Source organism: Talpa europaea (genome assembly GCF_964194135.1).
Source record: "Talpa europaea genome assembly, chromosome: 1".
Classification (NCBI taxonomy): Eukaryota; Metazoa; Chordata; class Mammalia; order Eulipotyphla; family Talpidae; genus Talpa; species Talpa europaea.
Genome location: NC_140073.1, coordinates 5,303,987 through 5,329,169, shown reverse-complemented (window position 1 = coordinate 5,329,169; position 25,183 = coordinate 5,303,987). Strand labels below are relative to the sequence as shown.

The 25,183-nt window shown below is 58.0% G+C and overlaps 1 protein-coding gene across 6 annotated transcripts in view; it reads left to right on the top strand.

Annotated features, from left to right (window-relative positions):
* The window catches only part of MARK2 (microtubule affinity regulating kinase 2), a gene marked incomplete at its 5' end in the record, with an annotated part of 52,969 nt that extends 29,012 nt beyond the window's left edge, over positions 1-23,957 (top strand). Inside the window, 18 exons of one of the 6 annotated variants that reach the window (XM_084244639.1) lie at positions 10,393-10,572; positions 10,804-10,857; positions 13,809-13,857; positions 14,125-14,190; positions 14,278-14,348; positions 14,546-14,602; positions 15,289-15,525; positions 15,918-16,037; positions 16,139-16,238; positions 16,315-16,427; positions 17,236-17,368; positions 17,584-17,762; positions 18,079-18,176; positions 18,902-19,069; positions 19,683-19,940; positions 20,929-20,955; positions 22,866-22,910; positions 23,475-23,957. In XM_084244639.1, the coding sequence (XP_084100765.1) occupies positions 10,393-10,572; positions 10,804-10,857; positions 13,809-13,857; positions 14,125-14,190; positions 14,278-14,348; positions 14,546-14,602; positions 15,289-15,525; positions 15,918-16,037; positions 16,139-16,238; positions 16,315-16,427; positions 17,236-17,368; positions 17,584-17,762; positions 18,079-18,176; positions 18,902-19,069; positions 19,683-19,940; positions 20,929-20,955; positions 22,866-22,910; positions 23,475-23,835 (2,316 nt within the window). In that variant the 3' untranslated portion in view covers positions 23,836-23,957. The remainder of the gene's footprint in view (positions 1-10,392; positions 10,573-10,803; positions 10,858-13,808; positions 13,858-14,124; positions 14,191-14,277; positions 14,349-14,545; positions 14,603-15,288; positions 15,526-15,917; positions 16,038-16,138; positions 16,239-16,314; positions 16,428-17,235; positions 17,369-17,583; positions 17,763-18,078; positions 18,177-18,901; positions 19,070-19,682; positions 19,941-20,928; positions 20,956-22,865; positions 22,911-23,474) is intronic. The other 5 variants (XM_084244641.1, XM_084244640.1, XM_084244642.1 and 2 more) reach the window with 5 other exon arrangements.
* Between the last annotated feature and the right edge of the window lie 1,226 nt (positions 23,958-25,183).

Below are 25,183 nucleotides of genomic sequence, written 5' to 3'. Positions count from 1 at the left end.
TTTTTGTTAAAAGATTTATTTATTTATGCATACAAGAACTGGGGTACGGGCCGGGAGGGGGGTGAGAGGATTCACCAGAGGCAGTGGAGAGCTGAACAGGCAGTGGGCAGCTTCATAGGTTGCGCCTTAACCCCTTGTGCCACCAGGGAGGCCCCTGCTTGGGTTTTGACCATCTTCGATAGGAGGAAACGGGCCCTGCGCAGGGGAAGCCTGGGGTCGGGTGGGAAGGTTGCTTATGGAAAGAGCAGCCAGTTGGCTTTTTTTTTTTTTTTTTTTAAGATTTATTTATTTATACAAGCACTGGGTACAGTCAGAAGCGCGGGAGGGTGAGAGAATTCACCAGAGCCAGAGCGGGGAGCAGAGCAGGCAGAAGGACCGAAGCACACTGCTGAGGGGAGCAGCGGGCGGCAGGAGGGGTCTGCGCGCCATGTGGGACCCTCCTCCGGTGGCCGGGGAGCAGCCGGGGATCGAACCGGTGCCACAGAGGCCGCAGGCAGCTTCGCAACCCAGCGCTCAACCACTGCGCCACCGGGGAGGCCCCAGTTGGCTTTTTAATGGACACTCGAGAGGAACAGTCACATTGCAGCCTGGCCAGGTGGGGATGGGTCAGAGGTGGGGACGGCCTCACTGCTTTCTGTTCCTTCTGCTGCTCAAGCTCTGACCTCTGGCCATGGTGACTTCTGCAGCAGCAAACTTTGTCCCAGTGTTTTTTCTGACATTTCTTCCTCCTCCTTTAACTCCTGCTTCGACACTGGAGGAGCTGGAAGGTGGTATTTTTTCCCCCTTTCAGAGGGAGGTGCAGTGGGAAGAGGCACGTGTCTTACTCAGCACCTTCCAGCAGTGGAGCTGGGGCTGGAAGGGCCCCGAAGGCCTGTTCCCAGCCCAGAGCTGGCTCTGCTCCCTAGCATAGTGACAATTTAAGGAAACACATTGGAAAGAGCAGAAACAAAGGGTTAAATCTGCACCCAGGTAGCAAGGCTGTTGCATAAAAGCTGAGAGAGGTTTTTTTTTTTTTTTTTAAGATCTCGTGCTGCTTTTTTACTTTGTGTTGGCAAAAACCCCAGGAGAAGATGGGAGATTCTGGGAGGAGATGATTATGCTGGGTGAGTCAACTGAGCTCCCCAGCTGCCGTTTTTAGTTCCTTTGCTTTTCTGTAACAGGAGGCGGTGGGGGTGGGGGGTGGGGGGGTGGAGGATGGGACTGCTGGTTTGTGTGGCAAGACAGGAGGCAGGTGTATATGGGCGAATTTGGGGGGCATTCGCAGGTTGACAGGGCGTTACCATCCGCTCACTGGTTAGAGGAGGAAATGCTAAGGCAAAGTGCTCGTGTGGCCGACAGTAAGTAAACCTTCTCCATGTCACAGTCATGTCCTCAAATCAGTAGCCCCTCAGAATGGCTTGATGGTCCTGGTAGCAAAGCCGTGGAGGGTTAGGTGTGCACGGCCTGGCCAACAGAGCACCCGGTGGTTTGAGGGCAGCAGGAAGTTTGGAGGAAAGGGCTTTTCCTTCTGTGATGAAAGGATGACTTGGGCGTGATTAAGAGTGTGGGGGTGTTGAGGGGGTGGCCCTGGTGCTTCCCAGTTGTCCTGTATTCTGAGTACGATTCCCCTTGGCGAGTACCTTTGCCTGAAAATTTGTGTCAGAAGAGAGCACCAGGGGCCTTGTCAGCCTCTGAGATGCCCGTTGGCAGAACTGACACTTCTCAAATCTCACCCATCCTTGGCAGAGAGGGTCTTGGGCCCAGAGCCTGTGGGAACATTGTCTGCAGGTTGCCCTGATGTGGGCCACAATGAAAGATTTCCCCCAACATTTTCTTATTTAATCATTTGTACACATTTATTTGGTCAGTCAGCACCGTAGTGAATCCTCCACCCTCTGTGGTGGGCATTGCTGTGGGTGTGAACAAGGCTGGCGGGGCCCTCCCTTTGCATCCAGTCCAATGGGAAGGACAGACAGTGACCAAACAACTTCAGCGGGCAGTGAGTGTCTTGAAAGAGGAAAAGGGTCTCCCAGCAGTAGGTTTTGACCTTCCTTCCTTCTCTTACCTCCCAGGGGAGAAGGGGAAGGTGACTTTGAGCATCAAAAGATCCACTTTTATTCCAGGAGCATTTTCACAGGGGGGCAGCAAGAGGTAGCAGCTCTTGGGCACTAAGGGCATAGAAAGGTAGCCCTGGCACAGAGCGAGAGGGGTTAAGGTGTGGAGACTTTAGGTGGATATAAGGTGTGTAAGATGAGATGAAGAGGTGCTGTCAGGGTGTCCTGCGAGGCGAGGCCAAGGCCGGAGAAGGGAGCGACTATGCTGCTCCACTCGGCTTCAGAGGTGGATCCTTAACAAAAGGATTAGGACAAAAGGGTTTATTTGTTTGGATCACTTAAAAGAAGGCATTATGTGATTGCCGGGCCTTAGCTTTTGTGTGTGTGGCTCTTGCTACCACAGTTCTGATCCACAGTTCTGCACGGCAACCAGAATGGAGGAGCTAGGGTCCCCCCACATATCTATCCAAAACCCTCAGCTGCCCGTGGAGGGCCACGCAGTGCTCTGGAAACACCAGCTAGTGGGCAAAAGGTGTTTTTCGAAGCAGCCTAGGCACCTCAGCTGCGCCTGGTTAGTCCCTTCAGCTCCTGTCAGGCTTCTGTAAAGTGAGCAAAACCTTTCTGCTGCAGGCTGCCTCCTGCCTCCCCCAGAGCCTGGGCTGCTGGCAGCCTGGCTCTCCTGTGATATGGAGGAACTTGTTGGTCGCCATGGTTACAGTAACCCACTGGTACGGGAGGAGCTGCACTCCACTGAGGCTGGCAACGCCAGCTTCCCCCGGCCCTTGGCACCATGTGGTACTGGTATGTCATGGCTTCCCGGACCTTTTCTAGGGGGCAGGAGTTATAGAGCCAGCAGGCCTGCCTTCCCCTGGACTGCTCTGGGCAGGAGGGGTTTTCTGTTAGCAGATAGGGTCTTTTTTTTGCCTGACAGCCCAGCCCTGGTAGAAATTTGACTTTGTTTATTCTAGAAGGAACACCAGTTTTGCCACACTGATACTTACAGTCAAGTTCTTAGAAATTGTAGCTCATCTTGTGGCTGAGGGACCGTGGAGGTGCAAACAAAGTTCTTAACTGAACGTCAGGAGAGATGGTAGAGAGCCCTGTGGAGCCGCTCCTGAGCACCAGGCCCTGTGGTCAGCGCCCACGTGGAGTCCTCTTCTCGTCTTCCCACGAGTCCTGTGAAGAGTCCTGTGAAGAGGGGACAGCTTGTGTCCTTGTGTCCCGATGGGGACACAGAGTGCAAGAAGCCAGGTCAGCCTGCCCGTGTTCAGTCAGCCGGCACGGACAGAGGCAGCCCCGTCTGCCTCCGGAGCTCTATCCTGTTCCGTTCTCCTGAGAGGGAATGCAGTGAGTCTCGTGCACTTCCCCCCCTTGAAACTTCTGGAAGGCAGGAGCCAGGTCTCTCTAAACTTTGCAGCTGACCCTGACTCCAGAGGTCAGTTCTCAACAAAGGTTTGTGACTGGGAATTGGGATGGAGTGGACCCTGGAGAGCAGATTCTCTGGCATGGCGGGGTGCTGGAAGCTGTTGAAGCCCCTGATGCTTGGCAGAATCCACAGTATTTGAAGAGCCTGGCAGACTCTGAAGACAGATTTGAGAGGGCTCATTGCACTGTGGCTTCTATGTGTAAGGAGGTGAATAGGGGGTGACTCCTGTCTGCTCTCACTCCAGGTCAATTTTTGCCTGTGCTGAGCCTGCAGGCTCCCCTCTGGCCCATGCTGCAGTGCTGGCTGCCCCCATGGGCTCAGGGTGGAAGCTCAGAGGGCTCAGGGCAGCGAACCACCTTCCTCTTGGCTTTGTGCTTCAGTTGCAGGCCCTGCTAGACCCAGTGGGTCCCATGTGTCAGGGAGGTGCCCACCCTGGCTGGGACAGTTTATACAGCCCCCTTGCAAGGGGGATGTGCAGGGCAGGCCTGCGGGGGGCATCCAGCCCCTCCACTGGTCAGTGCTAATCACAGCTTTACAAGGTCTCTCCTACCCAGAATGCTTCACTGGCTTCTTCACTCTTGGCAGTTAAGAGCGACAGTTGCTAGGGTCTCAGAAGGCCAAGACCGCTCCTGGACTCAGGGAGGAGGAAGGGTTAAGGAACTGGCCACTGCCATGCCACGTGACTTTCCAGCTCAGCCCTACCCCATCTCTCCCGGCCTCTCTTTGAGGTCAGTGCTTGGTACTTCCTCAGTTTACAAAACCCCTTACTGCCTCCCACGATAGGATTGAGGAAACAATCCTGTCACATTGCAAAACCCTGGGGACTGGGAAAATGGAGCCCTTTGATCCCGCTCTGGCTCCTGAGTGAAGGGGCAGGTGGTGCCAGCAAGCCTGAACGCAGGGTCCAGAATCAGCCCTGGCCGCTTCTGCTGAGATCAGGGTCCCCTCGGGGAGGGGTGCGAATAGGAGGGGTTGTGTGGGATCCCCAGGTGGGCCTTTAAGACAGCCCACCACCCTGACCGGAACTAACATGGCGTCCCCGCTGCCCCAGACACCTTTCCTGAGGCTTCACATCTTCCTCCTCCTCATCGGTAGAGGAGGAGCCAGGGACTTGGCTGCTTTGGGGGGAAATAAGGCATCAGATCAGGCATCAAGAAGAGTTGACGAGAAGTTGGTAAAGGGGCCTGTGGGGAGCCTTGAAGCCTGAAATGGGCACCATGGCCTGGGGCTCCAGCCCCATAACTGCTCTGGGAGGCCAGGGAGCCTGGGCAAGTGTGTTAACCTCCATGCTTCAGTGTCTCATCTTTAAGTGAGGCTGCTACCTAGCCTGTAGTTGTGTGGTGTGGAGAGTGTAGGCAGCGCCAGATGTGTGGGGTCTGCTGACAGACTGGTGAGGCACGTGCTGCACAGCCTGGCCTTCCAGGTGTCTGCTCGGCCGTGGGGCACAGGAGGCACTGCCCTTCGGGAGGGGTGTGTGGCCTGCCAGTGGGAGCTCTTTAAAGAATTGCTGAATGGGGACAATCCGACCTAAACTAGTGGAATGAATGTGAAATGGACTAGGGGCCGGGGGGAGGCCAGGACCAGAACAGCAGTGCTGCTGAGGCGGCCCCGGCCTGTTCCGTGTTTAGCAGGTGCCCAGGCCAGTGAGGGTCCTACGGGAGGGAGCAGTGAAGAAAGGCTGCCCCTGGTGCTCGCAGGCCTGCATAGTTCTCAGAGAAAGCAGTGTTGGGGTGTGGGGGTGAGAGAGATGTGTGAGGTGGGCAGAAACCTAGGGATAGACTGTAGGGCCTGTTGGCTTGGGCAGAATTTAGTTAAACACCGCGTTCTCGGCCACTGATGTGGGTTCTTAGTCTACAGCCCACAGACCCCGAAGGGGCTTCTTAAACCCCTGTAATATGTCCAGAATATTTTGTGTATACTTAGAATGTGCGTTTTCTCAGGTTTAACACTGCTTTTTGTGATGTAGGTCCATCTGCCCCCCTGGTGCCGTGATTTCTGTCCCCCTTTGTTGTGGGGCAATGTTGTGTTGGCCCTCTGGGTCAGCAAGTCTGATTCAGCTACTCCTCCCCGCCAGATTTGAGCCCCTACCCAGGTCCCACCTGCTGCAGGGAGATAAGGGCTTTATGACAGCCCTGGCTGGAGACCGTCTGGGCGCCCTCTCCCAGCTGTTACCCAGCAGAGCACCTTGGGGAGGGTGGGGCAGCCCACTTCCGGGGAGGGGGAGGGGAAGGGAGAAGGAAGTTGATCTAAACCCGCCTCTTTTTCTCTGTCTCCCTTCCTTCCCGTTCCCCTCCTGCCCCTTTCCTCCCACCTTGCTCCTGGGGTGGCTTCCTGGGACTGCCTGTGCTTCCTGGCCGGCAGGCCCAGGCCGTAAGAAGCCACGGGGCTGTGTCCCTCGGTGCTCTCCTCGCCCAGCCCACTCTCTCTCTGCTAGTGGTGGTTTCGGTTGCGACACAGTCCAGGTTCCCAGGCAGGAGCCGCTTGGCCTGGCTGCTTCGCTCCTTTTCTCTGAGGAGGTGGTGGAAGGTGTCGCCTGCCTGGCTGAGTGAGGGAGGCTGGCCTAGCTGCCTGCCCCGCCCTGGGCCCGGCTCTTCCCGGCCTCTGTACTTTGCCCTCGCTGCCTGACAGCTCCTGCTTTGGGCTCTGCTGAATGGAAGTCGCTGGTAGTCCTTGTCCCTTCCAGACGGGTATGTTTTCCCTTTTTTCCTCTGGATTTGCCCCCTCATTCCTCTCCCACCCCAAACAGGATCTTTAAAGAATTGCTAGTGGAGCCAGGCATTAGCACAGGTAGTAAAATTCATGGGCTTCCAGAGGCATTGCCTAGAAAAGGAAGAGGGAGCACATAGCAGGAGAGCACCCCCCTACTTGAGTCTGCAGGCTTAACCCAGTGAGAGGAAGAGGCCAGCAGCAGGCAGAGGCCCACAAGGGCGTGCCGGCATGCCGTGGGGGGAGACTGGCACCAGGGGCATCCCACAGTGCTTACTCTGCCCCCGGCCGGGGAATGCCAGCCTCTCACCCCTCCCAGCTTAGCCCCTTTCCAGCCCAGGGGAAACCTCAGGACTCTGGGGGCCAATCCAGAGTACAGAGCCCCAACACACAAGCTTTCCTAGGGGCACAATGATGGGGGGAGCCTCCAGCATTAGGGAAGGGGCCCTGCCTACCTGAGTCAGCGCCCGGCTCTCGGGGTGGAGACTGTCTTCCGGGCGGGCCTGGCAGCAGGCCTGGGCCAAGTTCTGAGATCTCAGGTTGAAGGAGCCACTGAATCTAAGGCTCTTTTATCCGTTTTCTGTGTTCTCTCTCTATCAAGGACCCTGGAGCTGGGTAGGTCTGGCTTCTGAATCAGCCAGCTTCATAACCTGCAGCTGCTGCCCTTGGCTCCAAATCCTGCCTAGAGGGTGACCTATTAATCATTCAGGAGCCCCCTGAGCCTGTGGAGCCATCTTTGAGCAGACTATGGGGCCCACCTGGGGTGTGGTGTAGGCTGGGCCTTTGGGAATGCCTGGGCTTCCATGTCTCACTGTGAGCAAGGAGGAAGGTCTTACCCTGCTGGTATGACCCAGATCCCGGCAGAATGGGCCTAGACAGAACCCCAGAAAGGAGTCTTCCCTAAGAGCCAGCCTCATTCTCACTTTTCTTTGGTCTTGCAGAAGCCGCTGTGCTTAGGACCTAGGTCTAAGCAGCGTCTTCTGTTGAAGGCGCTCTCATTCCCAGCTTCCTCCCCCCCCGGGCTTCCCTTGCCCCCTCCCACATCCCTGATGTGAAAAGCATCTTGCAACACAGATGAAACAAAGGGGGTGAGAGAAGGACCTGGGTGCCCTGCATCCTGAGACTTGATGCTTCCTCCGGAAAGGGGATTGCCTGACTTGTGCAGCAGGGGATCAGAGCGCAGGCGCCATCCTCCTGCCTCCCTAGTCTGACTCGGACCGCAGAGCCTTCTCGTCACTGTCCAGTGGATACAGCCTGGACACAGCCCCTCGCCACTGCCCAGTCTGGCTCCCAGCTCCCCGGCTTCCCCGCCTGTGAAACCTAGGGTCCTGGTGGAGCCGGGGAGGGTGCCCGATGCTTGGCCCGGACCCCTCTCCAGCAGGAGGGCTCATAGCCCCTCTTGTCGGCCTCCATCTGGGCTGCATCTGGATTCGGAGGACGCGGCGTAGAGCCGCTGTCTGATGGCTACAGGAGCTGGGGCTGTGTGGACAGGGGCAGCAGTGGGGACGACAGCTCTGGAGCGGGATCGGGACAGAGCATCGTACACAGGTCCCCTTACCTGTCCAGCGTGGACTGGGGATTATTTACTCACCATTTACGCAAGAGACTCGTGCTAATGAGTGGTGAGAGCCAGGACTTGGCCCAGGGGCAGCCCCCGGCTTCACGTGTAGGGGCCCTGCAGGAGTTATCTTTCGGGTTATCTTTCGGGTGGTTTCCTTCACCCTTTGTCATAGCCTCCCCTCCTCCTTAAGGGTGATGTTGATAATGATGGAGTGAGTGTGTGTTGAGTAGGCAACAGATTTAGGGTTTGAACCCAGGGAGTTTGTCTTTGGCATCTGCACTCTTCACCACGCCCCTCTACCTCGGAGGAGGAAAGAGGCGGGCACAGCACCTCTCCTGGTCCTTGAAGCCCCCCATGCAGGGTTGTGGTCCTTGAGCCAAAAATACCTAGGGGGGCAGCACAGAGAGAAGATTCGGGAGGACAGATAGTTGGAGTCCCACGCTTGGCTTCAGAGGGACAAGGGGCCCAAATCCTCATAGACACTGAATCCCTATTCCAGGCTTTGGGGACTTGGAGATTGCTCAGCTCCTGCTGCCTTTGTCTTGTGTCCTCGGAGAAGAGAGTGACAAGAAACCTAGGAGATGAATTAGAGTTTGTCAGAAAAAGGTCGCCCACCTTCCCACGTGGGGTGGGGCAGAGAGAGGTCTTCCTGTCTGTGACCTGAGGCAGGCCGCCAGGGTGCTAGGCGCTTGGAGGGAAGCGGGAGCGCAGGGGAGGTCGGTCACAGAGGCCAGGCCTTCAGGCCCTTGGGAGATGAGCCTCGGGTGCCCTGGAGTAGGGTGACCTGAATTTGACACCAGCAGGGTTCAGAAAAGCCCTTCTTGCTGAGGGGCGTGAACCCTGGAGTTCCTTTGGAGGGGGTGACGACCAAGTATTTGAAACTCTTTGGTCTAGCAAACCCTGTTGAGGACCGGCAGGCTCAGGTGGCTATAGAGTGTGGAGAGCAGGTGGCCTCTGCGGCCTGGATTGACAGGCATGGGCACTGGGACTAGACGTGGACGTGATGGTTGTTGAGGACGGCAGCGGAAGGGGTACTCCCTGAACGAGGAAGGAGGGCAAGAGGCTCTTCTCAGAGGTCAGGGACCTCCCTGCAGGGTCTGCCATGGCGAAGGCATCTGTTCTCCTCAGAGGGCCAGCCCCACATGCTTACGGCATCTGAGTCAAACAGCTCACCCCAGTCTGCCCACAGCCGCTCTGCGAGGAGAAGAGGGCCTTGCGTTGACAGCAGGAAGAAGGGAGCGGGATACTTACTTTCTCTTGTTGTTTTTCTGCCTGAAAAATGTCTTGCCAGGGAACCCTGGACAGTTCCTTGGGCCTTAACAAGTCCTTCCTTTCCACTGTGAATTTGAGGGCTTCACTTAGAGCCAAAAGGGCTATGAGAGGGCGACCTTTCCATCACATGCCTCTGGCAGCCCTGCCCCCCAAGACTCTCTGCTTGACCTTCCCAGGGCAGTTCGGAGTGGGGCTCGGGCAGTACTTGGGGCCAGGATGCTGGAGCCATCTTGGCGTGGGGTCCCGACAAGAGACCAGACTTAGCAATCTCATTGAGATGAAATTCCGACAGCGGGTAATTCACCCACGGAAGGCACAGTTATGTGGCTTCTAGTGAATTCACAGAGCAGTGCACGCACCGCATCAATATTTCATTGGCGTGTTTTCACTACCTGGGCTCCCTGAGCTTTCACCCCTCGTCCCCTCGCCGCCTCCACCCTCCTCAGCCCTCGACTGGCCTTTCTGTCTCCGTGGATTTGCCTGTTCTGGACACTTCGGGCCAGTGGAGTCAGGCGCCGTGTGATCCCCTGTGGCTGCTACACTTGCCGCCGTGGGGCTCATGCGCGTGGAGCAGGCGTCGGCGTTTCACCCCGTCTCTGCTGGGGGTGCCCCACAGGGTGGGCTTTCCAAGTGGCCACTCGCTCACTCTCTGAACTGTAGTGAGTGGCCGTGGCTCTTTGGGTCCGGGGCGTGCGTCTCCGTGTCGTTGACGAGCTGCCTGGAGTGGTATTGCCAGGCTGCCAGCAACCCTGGGCTGGGCCCTGCAAGGTGTGTGCAAGTCTTGGCGCCCACCGAGGCTTTTGTCTGGGCCTTCTCCTTTTGGTGACCCCTTCAGGACTGGCGTCGTCATTTCCCTTTCTTCACGCCCTTCTTTGAGCTGGGGGCTCGCGGGAGGCAGCCTGCGCCCTCGCTCAGACCCTGTGGTTCAGTCCATTCTTTGCGCGTCAATGAGGGTGACGAACAGTGAAGGAGACTGGGAGGCATTGTTGGGGTGGGGGGGGGCGCACTTTGAGGCGATTCTGATCGTGTTGCTCCTGCGACCTGGCTTTGCAGCCCGTGGACAGGCATCAGGAGCACAGCAGCTTCGGGGAGGCAGTGCTGGGTGGCAGTGCTGGGCTGTTAACGGGTCTGGTGCCACCAGGCGGGGTAGCCAGGGATGGACAGCTCAGGTCCGCAACTCCGCTGTCCACAGGACACCAGGCTCCTTTAGAGGGAAGACTGGCTCTCTTCTCATCCCCTCTCCCCCCTCTGCCTTGCGATTCTGGGCATGCCTGCTGGCCCCCTGAAGTCTGTCCCTATACTCCAGCCTCTTCGATGTCTGCAAAGAGCTGAGGGCAAGGGGTTGGGGACTGACTGGCGGTGAGCTTGAAGGTGCCCGTTTCTCCACCCCGCAGCCCGCCCTGGGACACCTCGACTCCAAGCCCAGCAGTAAGTCCAACATGCTGCGGGGCCGCAACTCGGCCACCTCTGCTGACGAGCAGCCCCATATTGGCAACTATCGACTCCTCAAGACCATCGGCAAAGGTAACTTTGCCAAGGTGAAGCTGGCCCGGCACATCCTGACCGGGAAGGAGGTGAGCACTGGGGCTGGGACATGGACACGCAGCCTTTCCCAGCCGTCACTGCCCTGCGGGCAGGGGTGGGACTGCCGTCCCAGTCCATCTCTTGTCTATCAGGTGGAAATGAGGTCCAAGCAGTAGGGACACTGAGGCAGGGGGACAGGGCGAACATAAAGCAGGAAGTCGATGAGCATGCTGTGTTTAACCCGGTCAGAGGTAATCTTGGGCTTTTTGTCTCACGTCCAGGTAGCTGTGAAGATCATTGATAAGACTCAACTGAACTCCTCCAGCCTCCAGAAAGTAAGTGCACAGCCCCTCCCGTTCCTTTCTAAACTTTTTTTAGGGGTCAGTGATCTACTGACCCCATTCATACTTCTCTTGAATCCCTGGTTTATGGTCTCTGGTCATTCACTGTCTCTTCTCTCTCCGTGGCTCCGTTACCTTTTGGGCTTTGGGTGGACCCCCCTGGGTTCACTCTTTACTGGGCTTCCTGGCCACAGGCCCTGGCTCTTGAATGGCCAAGCTATCTGACCTGCTTCCCGCATTCGTTATCTTCTGGCCCCTGGCCAGTCCAGTGCAAAAACACGCATTGGTAGCACATGCAGCTCCTCCTGGATCCTGCGCCCGCTCCATTTCAGAGAATGAGTCCAGAAGCCTGGTTCCTGGAAGCCACACAGGCGGCCCCCAGCCCTGGCAGCATGCAGGTTAAGAACTGCTTCCTCTCCCGGGCTTCTCTTGCCAGGCTTCTCTTGCCTGGAAGTTACCAGGTCATTTGCACATACGCTTTGCTAAATGAGGTTGAACCCTTCCTGCCCTCCTTGACTTGGATGGGAACCTGAGGTCTTACACAGCTGACTGGGGAGTCCTCCAGGTAGGAAGACATAACCCCACCTCCAGAAACTAGGCAAGGCTGGTAGGAATGAGCCTTTGCAGAAGGCTTGCCTGTGACGGCTATTGTCGGTCTGGAAGCTGTCTGCCGCTCCCCCACCCTGGGCGCCAGCATTTCGGGGAAGGAGGAAATCTCCCATCTGGCTTCCAAAAAGTGCCCCTCATCGGGCCAGTCAGATGCCTGTGCCCTCTGCTCCAGCTGATCGTGGCTCAGATTTTCTGAACTTGCTCAGCCCAGTTTTCTTCTTGTGGCAAATTGCAGTTTTCTCTCTACAAGCATTTTGTTACTCAGTTCAGGAGGGATACAGCCTCATGCCCACAGAACCACCATGGAGAGACTGGCCGGCTCCGTGGCTGTCAGCAAGATTGCTGTTCATAGAACAAGAGGCTGTGGCGGGGGTGCGCTGACACACTGATGGCCAGCACCAAGGTGTTTCCGGTTTTCTGTTACCCCCGGGATCCCTTCAAGGTTCTTGAGTTCAAAGGAAACTCTGCTGTCATCACCAGGGCTTCCCTACTTGGAACTTTCTGGAAGCAAGGGACAGGGCTATTCTTGACTTACTGGCTCAGATCCCATGGACTAGAACTTGGGGTGGCTATAGGCCTCTGGAACATTTCAGCCTGCCATCATCAAAACTGCCTGGCCAGCCCATTTCCCACCTTTTTTCACCTTGCCTTTTTTTTTAATATGATTTATTTATTTATGCATACAAAAGCTGGGGTGTAGGCCAGAGGTGTGTGGGGCGGAGAGGATTTGCCAGAGACAGTGTGTGGAACCCAACAGGCAGATCTACTGAAATACACTGCTGAGGGGAGCAGCGGGCGAGACAGGAGAGGTCTGCTGCACCATGTGGGTTGCTCCCTGGCTGGGGATCAAACTCAGGCCGCAGTGGCTACCGATAGCTTCATAGTGCTGAGACTTAACCCCTTGCACCACCAGGGAGGTCCCTCACCCTGCCTTTCTTCCTGACTGTCTGGAAGGCACACTGCCACATAAATGTAGCCCTTTTTTTTTTTTTTTAAGATAGATTTATTTTACTTATGCAAGAACCGGGGTACAGGCCAGATGTGCAGGAGGGTGAGAGGATTCACCAGAGACAGAGCGGGGAACAGAATAGGCAGACTGATGAAATACACTGCCGAGGGGAGTAATGGGCAAGACAGGAGAGGTCTGCTGCCCCATGTGGGTTGCTCCGAGGCCGGCAGGGATTGAAGCAGCACTGCAGAGGCTGCGGGCAGCTTCACAGCGTGGCACTTAACCGCCTGCGCCACCAGGGGAGGCCCAAATGTAGCCATCTTAAAAGACTTTTAACATACACTATCCAGAGGCAGTCTGACTGTGGCCAGGTCACACTTGTCCAACTGGGCAAGAAGTGAAGAAGCAGCCCCTTCAAGGTTTGGGGGAGCCTGGCGAAGCACATTCTCCAGGAAAGTCCACTTCCAGGCCAGGAGGGTGTCCTCAGGGCATGCAGGCAGCTGCCTCTCGGGACTCATTTCAGTGCTGCTCTGCATTACTGCCCCTTAAGGTGTGTCCAGGGGTTTTTGCCCTTTCATCCAAGACAACTGCTGGGCCAGGAGAGGGAGTGAGCGTCTGGACCAGGTTCCTCATGGGTGGGGACCTGGCTCACGAGAGCTGTGGCTCCTCGATACATGGGAAAATGCTTTCACTTTATTCCATAAACTGGATCCTGAACTAGGTCTGCAGACCCCCAATCTCCCAAAACAACAATTAATTCTGCTCTTTGTGCAAGTGGTGAGGTCTGGAAGTTAAAAAAAAACAAAAACAACAACCTTCCAGTTCTCTGGCCCCCACAGAGGGGATGGAGTTCATTTCTGTCATCTTTCTTTATGGAAATACATGGTTTGGAGCCCCTGGTTTTGTTTCACAAAGAGAGCGTGAGTGTGTGGAGGTGGATTTGATTAAAATTGGCATCAGCTATATATAGGAGTGGCTTCTTCTGTCACCACCCTGGAGGCCCAGGAGAGCTCTGACTTCAGTAAATCAGAAGATGATGGGGTCCCCCTTCAGGAAACCCCCAGCCCTTTGCACCGACCAAGCCAGAGTCTGTTTTGTCACTGAACTTTCAAAGCAGCTCAGGCCCTGAATATTCATGAACATGGACTCACACCATCCCTTACAGAGGCCCCTGCCCCAAACCCAGCTGCTGTTTGGGGGCCTGATTTGGGTAACCTGCAGCAGAGGTGCTCACTCCCCTGCTCGGCCACCTTGGAGGGCAAGGATGAGCTGGGCAGCTGTCCTGTTTCTCTTCCCTGGCCATTGTCTCCTGAAGAAAGCGTCCTAGCAGTGGTTCACTGAGGGAGCAGGGTGAGCAGGCATGACCCCCTGCTATTTTATTTTCCAGCTCTTCCGTGAAGTAAGAATAATGAAGGTTTTGAATCATCCCAACATAGGTGAGAACCAGTTGTCACTCCTGTCTTCTCCCCACGCAAGACTGCACTCCCCAGCATGCCCTCCTTCCCCGGCGTAGTGCCCTCTCGAGTCAGGCCTTCAGGGTGGCTTCGGGGGAGCCCAGCTCTGAGTCCAGCCCTGCCTCTCTCCTGGGAGGGTGGAGCGAAAGCAGGAGACTTCCATTTCCAGGATGCCCCTGGATATTTTGGGGCTTGATGTGGGAACCCAGCTACTTCTCTGACTATATCACTTGCCCATTTCTCTTACAGTTAAATTATTTGAAGTAATTGAGACTGAAAAAACACTTTACCTTGTCATGGAGTACGCGAGTGGAGGTAGGTACAGACCTGCCCATTCCAGCTGCACCCCCTTGCACCCCAACCCCAGCCAGCTCTGACTTCCGCCCTGCCTGTCTCTTGCAGGAGAAGTATTTGATTATCTAGTGGCTCATGGCAGAATGAAAGAAAAAGAAGCTCGGGCCAAATTCCGTCAGGTGGGTGTGCTCCCCCTCAGCGTCTGGGGGACCTCTGCCTTCTGGGATTTGGCCTGCAAGGAGGAGCTGCCTGTCTGTCAGTGCCCTTTGGAGAATCATTTGGGCTTTGCGTATCTGTGTGTCAGCTCAGAGCCAGGCCACAGGTCACAGGGTCCCCCCCAGGTGCCCCTGGGCTAACCCTCCTTCCTTCCTTTCAGATAGTGTCTGCTGTGCAGTACTGCCACCAGAAGTTCATCGTCCACAGAGACTTAAAGGTAAGTTTGACTCTTGACCCTGTGTCTTTGGGTTGGGTTGCTCTCCGTTAATTATGACCATCAGGCCCTGAAGGGGCAAGGAAACTCCAGCCTTGAATTTTTTGAAATGATGAGGATGCTCCTCGAGCTCTTATGTACTCCTTGGGAAGACTTGGGGTCCCACCCCATCTGGTGTCCCGAAGGCCTGCCATTTCACCCATTGGCGCGTCACTTTGTGGGGCTGCCCTGTGCAGCAGGAGTGCTGCCACTGCCTCTGTGGCTGACACATGGCCTGCGGGCTGTTCCACAGCTGCACCCCTGCTGCTTAGCAGTCATGCGTGCTCGCTGGGTCTCTGGTTGTTAGAGTGTGAGGCTGCCTAAGAGTCTCCTGGCCCCTGAGTCCTCACAGACGTGACCATGATTAACCTGGGCCTGACTCGAAAGCTTTGTGGCACTCACGGTGTCTGAGCCTTCAGCTCCCAGCACCACGTGGCCACCTGAGTGAGCAGTGGCCTCTGCTGCGCTCCTCCAGCCCAGCCTGGTCATGCTGATTGAAGGCCAGCCTTGGACTTTGGGGAGAAAGTACCAAGCCTGGGGATGATTTCCTGTTTGCTCTCCCATTCCGTCACCTCTTTCTGTCCAACGCCTACATATGATCCATTTGGAAAAATGGATCCATCCCCGTCATTTTCCGTCTTACCTTCTAGGCAGAAAACCTGCTCTTGGATGCTGATATGAACATCAAGATTGCAGACTTTGGCTTCAGCAACGAATTCACCTTTGGGAACAAGCTGGACACCTTCTGCGGCAGCCCACCTTATGCTGCCCCAGAGCTCTTCCAGGGCAAAAAATACGATGGTCCCGAGGTGGACGTGTGGAGTCTGGGAGTTATCCTGTATACACTGGTCAGCGGATCCCTGCCTTTTGATGGACAGAACCTCAAGGTGGAGTGAAGTGCAAACTTAGCTCATGTTAATTACTCCTCATTTCCTCTCTCAGCCTGGTCTTATCCCTGACCTCTCACCCTTGCCACCTCTACATTTTTCCCGCGCCTGCGCTTCAAAGGAGAGCTTACTAAAGGTGGCAGCAGTTGAAAGGCCCTCTGCATCCAGTGTAATCACATCAGGTCTTTCCTCGAGAGCTGGCAGCCTCGGACTGGTCAAGCCAGAGGGTGCGGGGCACTTGACATCGCCGCCTTCTGGGGAGGTGCCTTGTCCCAGGCCCTCCGCCTCCTACCTTATTTCACTTTCCCCTGCCTGGCCAGTCAAGCTCTCAAGATCCTGGATATCAGCTTTCTTCCCTTGGCCTTGGGGTGACTTAAATTTTCCTCCTACAGGAGCTGCGGGAGCGGGTACTGAGGGGAAAATACCGTATTCCTTTCTACATGTCCACGGACTGTGAAAACCTGCTTAAGAAATTTCTCATTCTCAATCCCAGCAAGAGAGGCACTTTAGAGGTGAGCAGCTTGGAGGCCTGCTGGCTGGACTGTCCTGGGTTCTCAAGGACACCTCCAGGCTGAGCCATCTCCTCTGCCCTTCCCTTCCCTTTGCTCCCCAGCAAATCATGAAAGATCGATGGATGAATGTGGGTCACGAAGATGATGAATTAAAGCCTTATGTGGAGCCACTCCCTGATTATAAGGACCCTCGGCGGACAGGTGAGGCTGTGCTGGCCTATGAGACTGAGTGGGCCTAGGACTCAGGACCGGCCTTAACTGTGTGTCCCCTCTGCAGAGTTGATGGTGTCCATGGGTTACACACGAGAAGAGATCCAGGACTCGCTGGTGGGCCAGAGGTACAACGAGGTGATGGCCACCTATCTGCTGCTGGGCTACAAGAGCTCTGAGGTGTGTGCTCCCCGCTCTGTCCCCTCACCTGGCCAGCTCACTGCCAGCGGCACCCCGTGTGCTTTCTGTGAAGCCTGGCTCTGGTGGCGAAGGTCCTCTGGCCTTTGCTCTTACTGATCTCCCTCAGTGAAGGGAGAGCTGGTGGGCCCTGGGCCTGGGGGTCCTTATGGGTGAGTAGACCCAGCTGGGTCTGTGTTGGATAGACCGGGAATTGGTTGGCCTCGCTATGTTGGGTGTATGCGTCACTCTCTCTATCCGGAAGCGTTTGTGGGTACATGCATCCCGTGTCTTTCTACAGGCATCGTGGGTCTGTGTGTTGCATCTGCCTAGTGCTTGTGTGTGTGTGTATGCCCATCCTCCTGTCTGAGACCCTGGTTCTTCCGCCTGTCCCAGGCAGCCATATCTGAGTCCAAAGTCAAACGTCTCAGTGGAAATGCACAGTTGTCCAGTTGTGCATTGTCCCCACGTGCCCCCAGGGCCTCCCCACTGTGTTCCCCCGCTGGTGGTATTGGCCTCCCTCTCTTGGTTCTAACTGTAGCCTGCTCAGGAGTATCTGGTAGGGGTGGGGTGGTCTGTCTGTGTGCATTCTTGTGGGTCTGTGTGCATTCTTGTATTTCCCTCTGGCTGGGGTGGGGGTCATCTTTGGCAGTGTTTATCAGGGCCTCTGTTGGGGGTCTCCGGGAGTGAGGTGCACCCTGGACTTGCAGGAGGCATGTCTCTTGTGAGCCTGGGGTGGCTTAGTGTTAGAGCAGGGCATCGGTCCCCGCATATCTCAGCTTAACTGTGCCCCCCCTTTTGTCTCCTGCAGCCGGAGGGCGACACCATCACCTTGAAGCCCCGGCCTTCCGCAGACCTGACCAACAGCAGTGCTCCTTCCCCCTCCCACAAGGTGCAGCGCAGTGTCTCGGCCAACCCCAAGCAGCGGCGCTTCAGCGACCAGGGTAAGTGCTTAGGGCAGCGACAGGAGGCCAACTGTCCCCCTCTCTCTGGGGACATTGTTGATGCAGCTGAGTTTATGAGCAGCACAGCCTTGGACGAGTCTCTTAGCTTCCCTTTGTGAACTGGGGTCTGCTAGGTTGCTGGTAAAGCTGTAGGAGAGCCCTGGCGCGCAGTGGGCCTGTCCTACCTTCTTAGCCCTCCCCCTCTGTCCCTGCAGCTGGTCCTGCCATTCCCACCTCTAATTCCTACTCTAAGAAGACTCAGAGTAACAACGCAGAAAATAAGCGGCCTGAGGAGGACCGGGAGTCCGGGCGGAAGGCCAGCAGCACAGCCAAAGTGCCTGCCAGCCCCCTGCCTGGCCTGGAGAGGAAGAAGACCACCCCTACCCCCTCCACGGTGAGCCTCGCCAGTCCTCCCTCCTTCAGCCAGCAGCCCCAGTCCTGAGGTCCTCCCTTGTACTCTTGCTCAGGGCCGCCCTCCCCGCCTGCGGCTCTTTTCTTAATCCACACAGGGCTGCCTTGGGTGCCTACCTGACCTGCTCTGGGGGCTACTTGTGCTGACTGTCGAAAGCCTGGCCCCCAAGAGTAAAGGCAAAATCCTCTATCTTGCCTGCCGATGGCAGAGGGGAAGCGGTCTCTGCGAGCCCGCCTCTGCGGCCCGCCTGTAGACGTTTCCTTTTCTGTGACACAGCTGTGCCCTTTGCTCCCCACAGAACAGTGTCCTCTCCACCAGCACAAACCGAAGCAGGAATTCCCCACTTTTAGAGAGAGCCAGCTTGGGCCAGGCCTCTATCCAGAATGGCAAAGACAGGTGAGAATCCTTGGCCCTTCGGCCATGCACCCTGAGAGCCACCTGGCACAGCACCCCCTGCTTCCTGGAGTTCCGTCCTGGCTCTGTCTGGTCCAACTTTCCACACCCACACCCCTCGCCCTCCCCTCCCCTCCCCCACCCCCGCCCCCCGCTGTCTCCTGCCCCCTGTGCTCCTGTGACCACTCCCCCGTGGTGTGGTGTGCTGAGTGTGAGACTCCTGGTCATCTCCGCTCCCTTCTTGCTTCTTCACTGCAGCCAGGGCGTGACCATGTGCGCCCTTCGGCCTCAATGCCAGGGGCTTGGTTTTTGGGGCCCTGGCTCAGGGCAGAAGGAAGGGTACACAGCAGAGTGACTCCAGCCATACCCCTCAGAGCAGAGCTACCCTCACCTTGACCATCGACAACCCAAGTACTGATTTCTGCCTCCCCCTCTCCTGAGCTGAAAACTCCTTTTAACAGCACCCTGCTCTCTGTCAAAGAAACACTTGTTCTCAGCACTCCTGGGAGACCAGCACAGCCCAGGGGGGCCGTCTGTCAGCTTGCCCGAACTTAGGCATCCTCCCGTGGACTGCGGCCTCCCTGCCTCCCCTGCACTCTGCTTCCCGGCCCTGCGCCTGCATCCCCTTGCTGCTCCCCAGCTCTCCCTGCCCTGCCCTGGCTTCCTAACCCAAACCTCCCACCCCCACCACCCCTAATCCAGGCCTTTCCGCTGCTTTTGTCTCCTAGCCTAACCATGCCAGGGTCCCGGGCCTCCACGGCTTCTGCTTCTGCCGCAGTCTCTGCGGCCCGACCCCGCCAGCACCAGAAATCCATGTCGGCCTCCGTGCACCCCAACAAGGCCACTGGGCTGCCCCCCACGGACAGTAACTGTGAGGTGCCGCGGCCCAGGCAAGTGTGCTGGGGCAGTGGCCGCACCTGCTGCCCTCAGCCTGCCCACCCCTTGCCCACAACAGTTTCTTCCCACTTGGGGGTCCTGCTCTGTTCTTGTCCTCAGCCATAGGAATTGACTCTGGCCCCTGCAGCTAGGAAGTGGAGGGAACAGAAAATAGCTTAATGTCCCTCTTTTCCTCCAGTTCTCCCTCTCAGAACAGATATGCCAGAAGCCGTCCCGAGGCTCCAGGAGGAAGCCTTTTTGTTCTGAGCCTTCCTGGACTTCCTTAGGACCCCGGGGACAGTCAGCATCACAGGGACTCAATCCTTGAGGGTTGGTCAACCTTGTCCCCTTGAGGTTCCAGTTTGCCTAGCTCCTAGGAGCCACTTCTTTCCAGCCTGTACTGCTCTCCACACACGTGTCCTTCCTCGCCTCCTGCCTCCCCCAGACCATCTCCTTCCCTTCACCGGAGTCCTCCCCATGTCCTCGGTGGTCACACCCTTCCTTCTGTGTCTCCGTGATGGCTGCCTCCGCGCTAGCACCCCCTCCCTGTGCCTGGCCAGGGCGCCCCGGTGCTCTGATGATGCCTGGCTTGTGCCCTGATGCATTGCCCCCGCGCCCCATCTTTTCCCACAGTACAGCCCCCCAGCGTGTCCCTGTCGCCTCCCCCTCCGCCCACAACATCAGCAGCAGTGGTGGAGCCCCAGAACGAACTAATTTCCCCCGGGGTGTGTCCAGTCGAAGCACCTTCCACGCAGGGCAGCTCCGACAGGTGCGGGACCAGCAGAATCTGCCCTATGGTGTGACCCCAGCCTCTCCCTCTGGCAACAGCCAGGGCCGGCGGGGGGCCTCTGGGAGCATCTTCAGCAAATTCACCTCCAAGTTTGTACGCAGGTGAGTAGGGGGCTTAGTGTAGCACAGAGCCTGAGGCCAGGTCCTCCTACGGGGCGTGGGGAATACCCTGAACTGGAGGTTTCCTGGGCTAGGAGAGGCCTGGAAGCCTAAGAAATTGGGTCCTCGTCAGAATCTTTTATGTCAGACCCATCCTCTCAGGCCTCTCCCCAGCTCCTGTACACACCCCTCGTTCATTCTCTGGCCCCAAGCAGATGGCCTGTGCCGCCTCCTCTAGGAGAGTGTGAACTCAGATGCTAAAATAAAAGCCCCCTCTTCTCTCCTGGGTTCCCATGGAAACTTGTATTTGGTGACGCAGCTGCAAAGTCATGAGGCATGAGCCAGGCTGGGCCAGCAGGGAGTTTTTTCCTGGTCCTGTGTCTTCCCCTTTGACCCACCCCACAGTGGGTCGTGTCTGCTGCCGCCATGTTCTTGAGCCCAGGTTGCCAGGATGAAGGCCATACATGAACCAGCGGGTGGGGCCCAGGGCAGCCGCCTCCTGCACAGCCTGAATCCCCGAGGCTCTCCTGTGTGGGAGCGAGGGTGGGCACTCTTCAGGGGCTTTCTCGCACCTGGCCCCTGACCACCCAGGGGCCAGCTCTGATTCTCCAGGTGCCTTCAGCCATGTGGCCTCTGGCTGCTCCCTGTCTCCGTCCTTCTGCTTCCTCCACTGCCTCAGTGGAGCCCCGGAAGCAGCAGGGGGCTTTTGGGTGGGTTTGTCGGCTCTTCCTCCTGTGCCTCCCTCCACTCAGCTGGAGTCGCCCAAAACCCAGCCCCTGTGCAGCCCAGGGACCCAGGCTCCGGGCTGGCCGCTGGGTGGGGCGGGAGCAGGTCGGGCTGTCTGTGGCTCTAGTCCCGCTGAGCGGCTCTTTCACAAACGGGGTGACCTTTGAACCTATAAAGCCCACTCCCTACCTGCTTATCCACATACCGTCTTGTTGGTTTTTTTTATTTCTTTTTTTATTTTGTCTTTTTTTGTTTGTTTTTTTAGAAATCTGTCTTTCAGGTTTGCCAGAAGGTAGGCGTTGAGCCCGCTGTGTGTGTGTGTCTGTGTCCCGTGTCCTGTCTCTCTCACTAACTCCTCTTCTGGCTCTTGCTCCCTTCCCTATCTGCTAACCACGTCTGTGTGGCCCTCTCTCTGCCATCTTAAAGGGATGAAGACTGGGCAGCAGTTGGGGACCATGTTGGCCCCCTCAGGGCAAGTGGCTTTGACAATGACAGGAAATTCTCCCTTTAAGATTGTCTCCCCCACCCTCACCCTGGGTTTGGTCACAAGTCTTGGGTTCCTTTTCTGAGCCTCTCTGCTGTCTGTGCATGTGCTGTGAAGAGACTCTCTGGGACTGAGAGAGCTCGGGAATGGTGTCTCATTCTAGGTCTCCTGGGTTTCCCCTTCTCTCCTTCCACCTCAGGGCTGTGTGTCCTCTGGGATGGCAGCACTTCGGAGGCACTACAGGGACACTGGGGTCCCAAGGCTTCCACCTGATGCCTCCAGGTCCAAGGAGCTTTTTGCATCAGGAGTGGGGCACAGCACCCCCTTCTGGCAGCTGCTACCAGACTGGGCACGCCCTACCCCCATCCAGTGCACCTCCTGCCTCCAGCAGGAGCAGGGCGTCCCTGGACTGTGCACGGCCTCTGTGCCCGTGGCGCCCAGAGAGCTAGGAACTGGGATGTTTCAGGTCTGGGTTGGCCACTCCTGACCCTGGCGAAAAATGGGAGCCCCCCCTGACTCAGGCATCTCCCTTCCTGAGCTGGATCCTGCCTCTTCCAGCCCTGGCCCTACTCTCATCCTCCCCAGAGGTCTGGGTGGGCCAAAGACCAAGCCGAAGACCAAGGGCCAGGTCAGGAGCACTGGTTCCCTGAGGCTGTCCTCCCGGACCCTGCGTGGGGGCTGAGGCATCTGGGAGGCACACTGGGGCCCCACTGACAGAGCAACAGCCAGGGCAGGGTCTTCCGACTTTCCCCTTCCACCCACTGCTCCCCACCCAGCTCCTCGCCCGCATGGCTGGCTGTTGACTCACAGGGCCCCAGTGGGGCCTGCCCTGCAGGAGCCTCCACCCACAGGGCAGGAGCCAGGTGGGGCTGGAGAGATCAGCCAGGCTCCTCCCCGGCACAGCCCTGCTCCCTGCTCGCAGCGCACTGGTCTGCATCCGTGTGTCTGGTGTGTCTCGTGTTCCTTTTCCATGTGCTGCCGCTGCGCTCTCTCTCCTCCTCGCCTCCCTGCTGTCCTCAGCAGTCCCCGGGTTCCCGCTCCAGGCACCCATCTTCCAGCCAGGAGCTGGAGCAGCCGCTCAGCGGGGCCAGACCTCTTCCCCACCCACCCTCTGAGGTGTCTGCCCTGCCCTGCCCGCCACCCTCCCTTCTGTGCAAGCAGATGGCCTGGCAGCCTGGCAGGCAGGGGGTTATAAAAGAATGGGGGAGGCGGGCCTGTCTGCAGCTGGCCTCAGGGCCCTGCTCCTTCCCACCCCTCCCCAGGCACTCTCAAAGCGATGCCGCTCTTGGCCCTTTCTGCCTCCTAAGAGAGGCCTCTGTCCATCCCTCAGCCCCTTCCTTCCCAGAGGACTCCAGTGCTGAGGCCCTGGTCACTGGAGCAGAAGACCCAGCAGTCACAGGGTCACTGTGTGGGAGGCGCTGGTGCAAGGCAGTGCGCATGTGCACATCCGTGCCCTCCAGGCGCAGAGCTCCCTCTCCCCAGCACAGATCTGCTGGGGGTGTGGGGAGGGGCGGCCCAGGGCTGGGCTCCTGTCACAGGCCTGCAAAGCTGCCAGTGGGTGGCGCCGCACAGCCGTGACGGGCAGGGGCCCGTGGGCTTGGGCCTGGGCCCGCCCACCCAGCGGCCGCACCTCCTGGGACCCAGCCTCACCTGGGTTGGTGGCAGCGCAAGGAGCGAGAGGTCCCAGCACTAAACTCTCCCTCGCTCTGTTTTTTGAGGAACCTGAATGAACCTGAAAGCAAAGACCGAGTGGAGACGCTCAGGTGAGAGGGCTGGAGCCAGCCCCGGCCCGCCCGAGCCGCCTGCTCCTCTCTTCCTTCTGCCGCCTGGCTCTTCCTGCTCCGCCCTGTCCCCAGCTCTCGGGGCTCCCTTTCCCTAGAGGAGCCCCCCACCCCCCACTGAAGTAGGTGTGGGCCCTTCTCAGCCTTGGTGTCTTCTGGCAACAGGAGCCCTGGGCTGGGTGGTGGGGACTGGCCACCCGCTCACCTGTCTGTGCCTCAGCCCTTCTTTCTGTCCAGCCAGTGCTGCTCAGGGCCATGGCGCGGGGCACCCAGTTCTCCCTGGCCTTCCCCTCCCCAAAAGAAGGCAGCGCTGGCTTCCCCCCTGCTGGGGCTGGCGCTCCTGCCTTCTCTGCGGCCTTCTCTGCTCACTGGGGAGGTCGCAGGATGGCCGCCCGCCTCCCCCCTGTCTGAGCTCCCTCTTCCAGCCTGTGCCTCCCGGGCCGCCTCCCACACTGCACTCTGTGGTCTCCGCGTCCCGCTGCCGGGGGGGCTCTCCCGCGGGGGTGCCTCTGCCCCACCTGACTGTCGCCTCTGCCCTCTCCTCAGACCTCACGTGGTGGGCAGCGGCGGCAATGACAAGGACAAGGAGGAGTTTCGGGAGGCCAAGCCGCGCTCCCTGCGCTTCACGTGGAGCATGAAGACCACGAGCTCCATGGAGCCCAACGAGATGATGCGGGAGATCCGCAAGGTGCTGGACGCAAACAGCTGCCAGAGCGAGCTGCACGAGAGGTACATGCTGCTGTGCATGCACGGCACGCCGGGCCACGAGAGCTTCGTGCAGTGGGAGATGGAGGTGTGCAAGCTGCCGCGGCTGTCCCTCAACGGCGTGCGATTCAAGCGGATATCGGGCACCTCCATGGCCTTCAAAAACATTGCTTCCAAAATAGCCAACGAGCTGAAGCTTTAACAGGCTGCCCGGCGCGGGGGCGATGGCCGGCCAGCTGGACTTAGCTGCTGGGGCCGGTGCCCCGCTGGGCCGACTGGCACGCCGGGCCGGGCGTCTCCCCCTGCTGGCACTTCTCCCTCCCCGCCCCCTCCGGTTTTCTTCCGTGTTTGTGGGGGGTGGGAGGTGGTTCTTCCCACCCCACCCCCCTTTACCCCTGTCCAGAAATTCCCCCTTCTCCCCTCTCCCCCACAGGAGGCTAAAGAAGGGGAGGGGGTGGGGGGGCAGGGCTCCCCCTCGGTACTGCGGTTGCACAGAGTATTTCGCCTAAACCAAGAAATTTTTTATTACCAAAAAGAAAAAAGAAAAAAAAAATCCCAGCGACCACCTTTCCTCCCTGCCCCATCGGGACAGTCGAGACTGGATCTGTGGGGTTTCCCAGGAGGGTGGCTCAGGGCTGGAACACTCTCAGGCAAGAGTGGTGGAGTTCCCTGCCAGGCCCTCCGCCAGGCCCACTTTGGGCTTCTCCCCTCTCCTTCCCCTCCCCTCCCAGCAAACCTCCAGAGGTGGCCTTCCCCTGACCTCAGGCTCCCGGGCAGGAGGCCTGTGCGGCAGGGGGCTGGGGCGGGGGTGCTGCCGGCCCTGAGATGGGTGGGCTGGCGGCCGCTGGCGAGGGGCTCCAGCCTCCCTCCACACTGTATCCTCGGCTCCGCCTTTCCCAGAGCTGGGCATTTCCTTCCACAAGCTGCTGTGGGGACTTTTGTTCCCCTCCTCAAAAGTCTGTGCCATCTTCTCTCACCCCTCCCGGCGAAGGCAGGGCTGACCCCAGGGCTGGGAGCCGGGAGGCGACGCTGGGCAGATGGGCTCCTCGGCCCCCAGGGGGCTGCCAGGGCTGCTCGTCTCCGGAACTGCTGGGCATCTCCGTTCTGGGAGAGCCTTTGTCTGAAAGCACAGCCCCCTCGCCGCGGCACCTTCCCCTCGGCTCCCCTTCATTGGCATTAATCTGGGCACCAGCTAGTTCCTGAGCAGTGACTTCCCTCCCCACTCATCTCTGGCCTGGCCTTTCCTCCTCTCAGGAGACACCACCCAGGCCTCCATGGCCACCTGGCGGGAGGCCGCGGGGGGCAGCCAGGCCCCTCCACAGGGTGGGGGACAGAGGCCAAGTGACTCCCAGCTCGCTACCCTCTGCAGCCAGTGTGGGAGTGGCCGGTTATGGACGCTTGGCTGGTGGCGGCCGCTGCATCCCTTAATTTATTTCTCTGCTGTTTCTGTTCTTGAGAAATTGGGGGAGGGGGCCCCGCACAGAGGCTGCCTCTACCCTCACCTGAGTTGTACATTTTTTGTGATGGGTTTTATTTTTTATTTTATTATT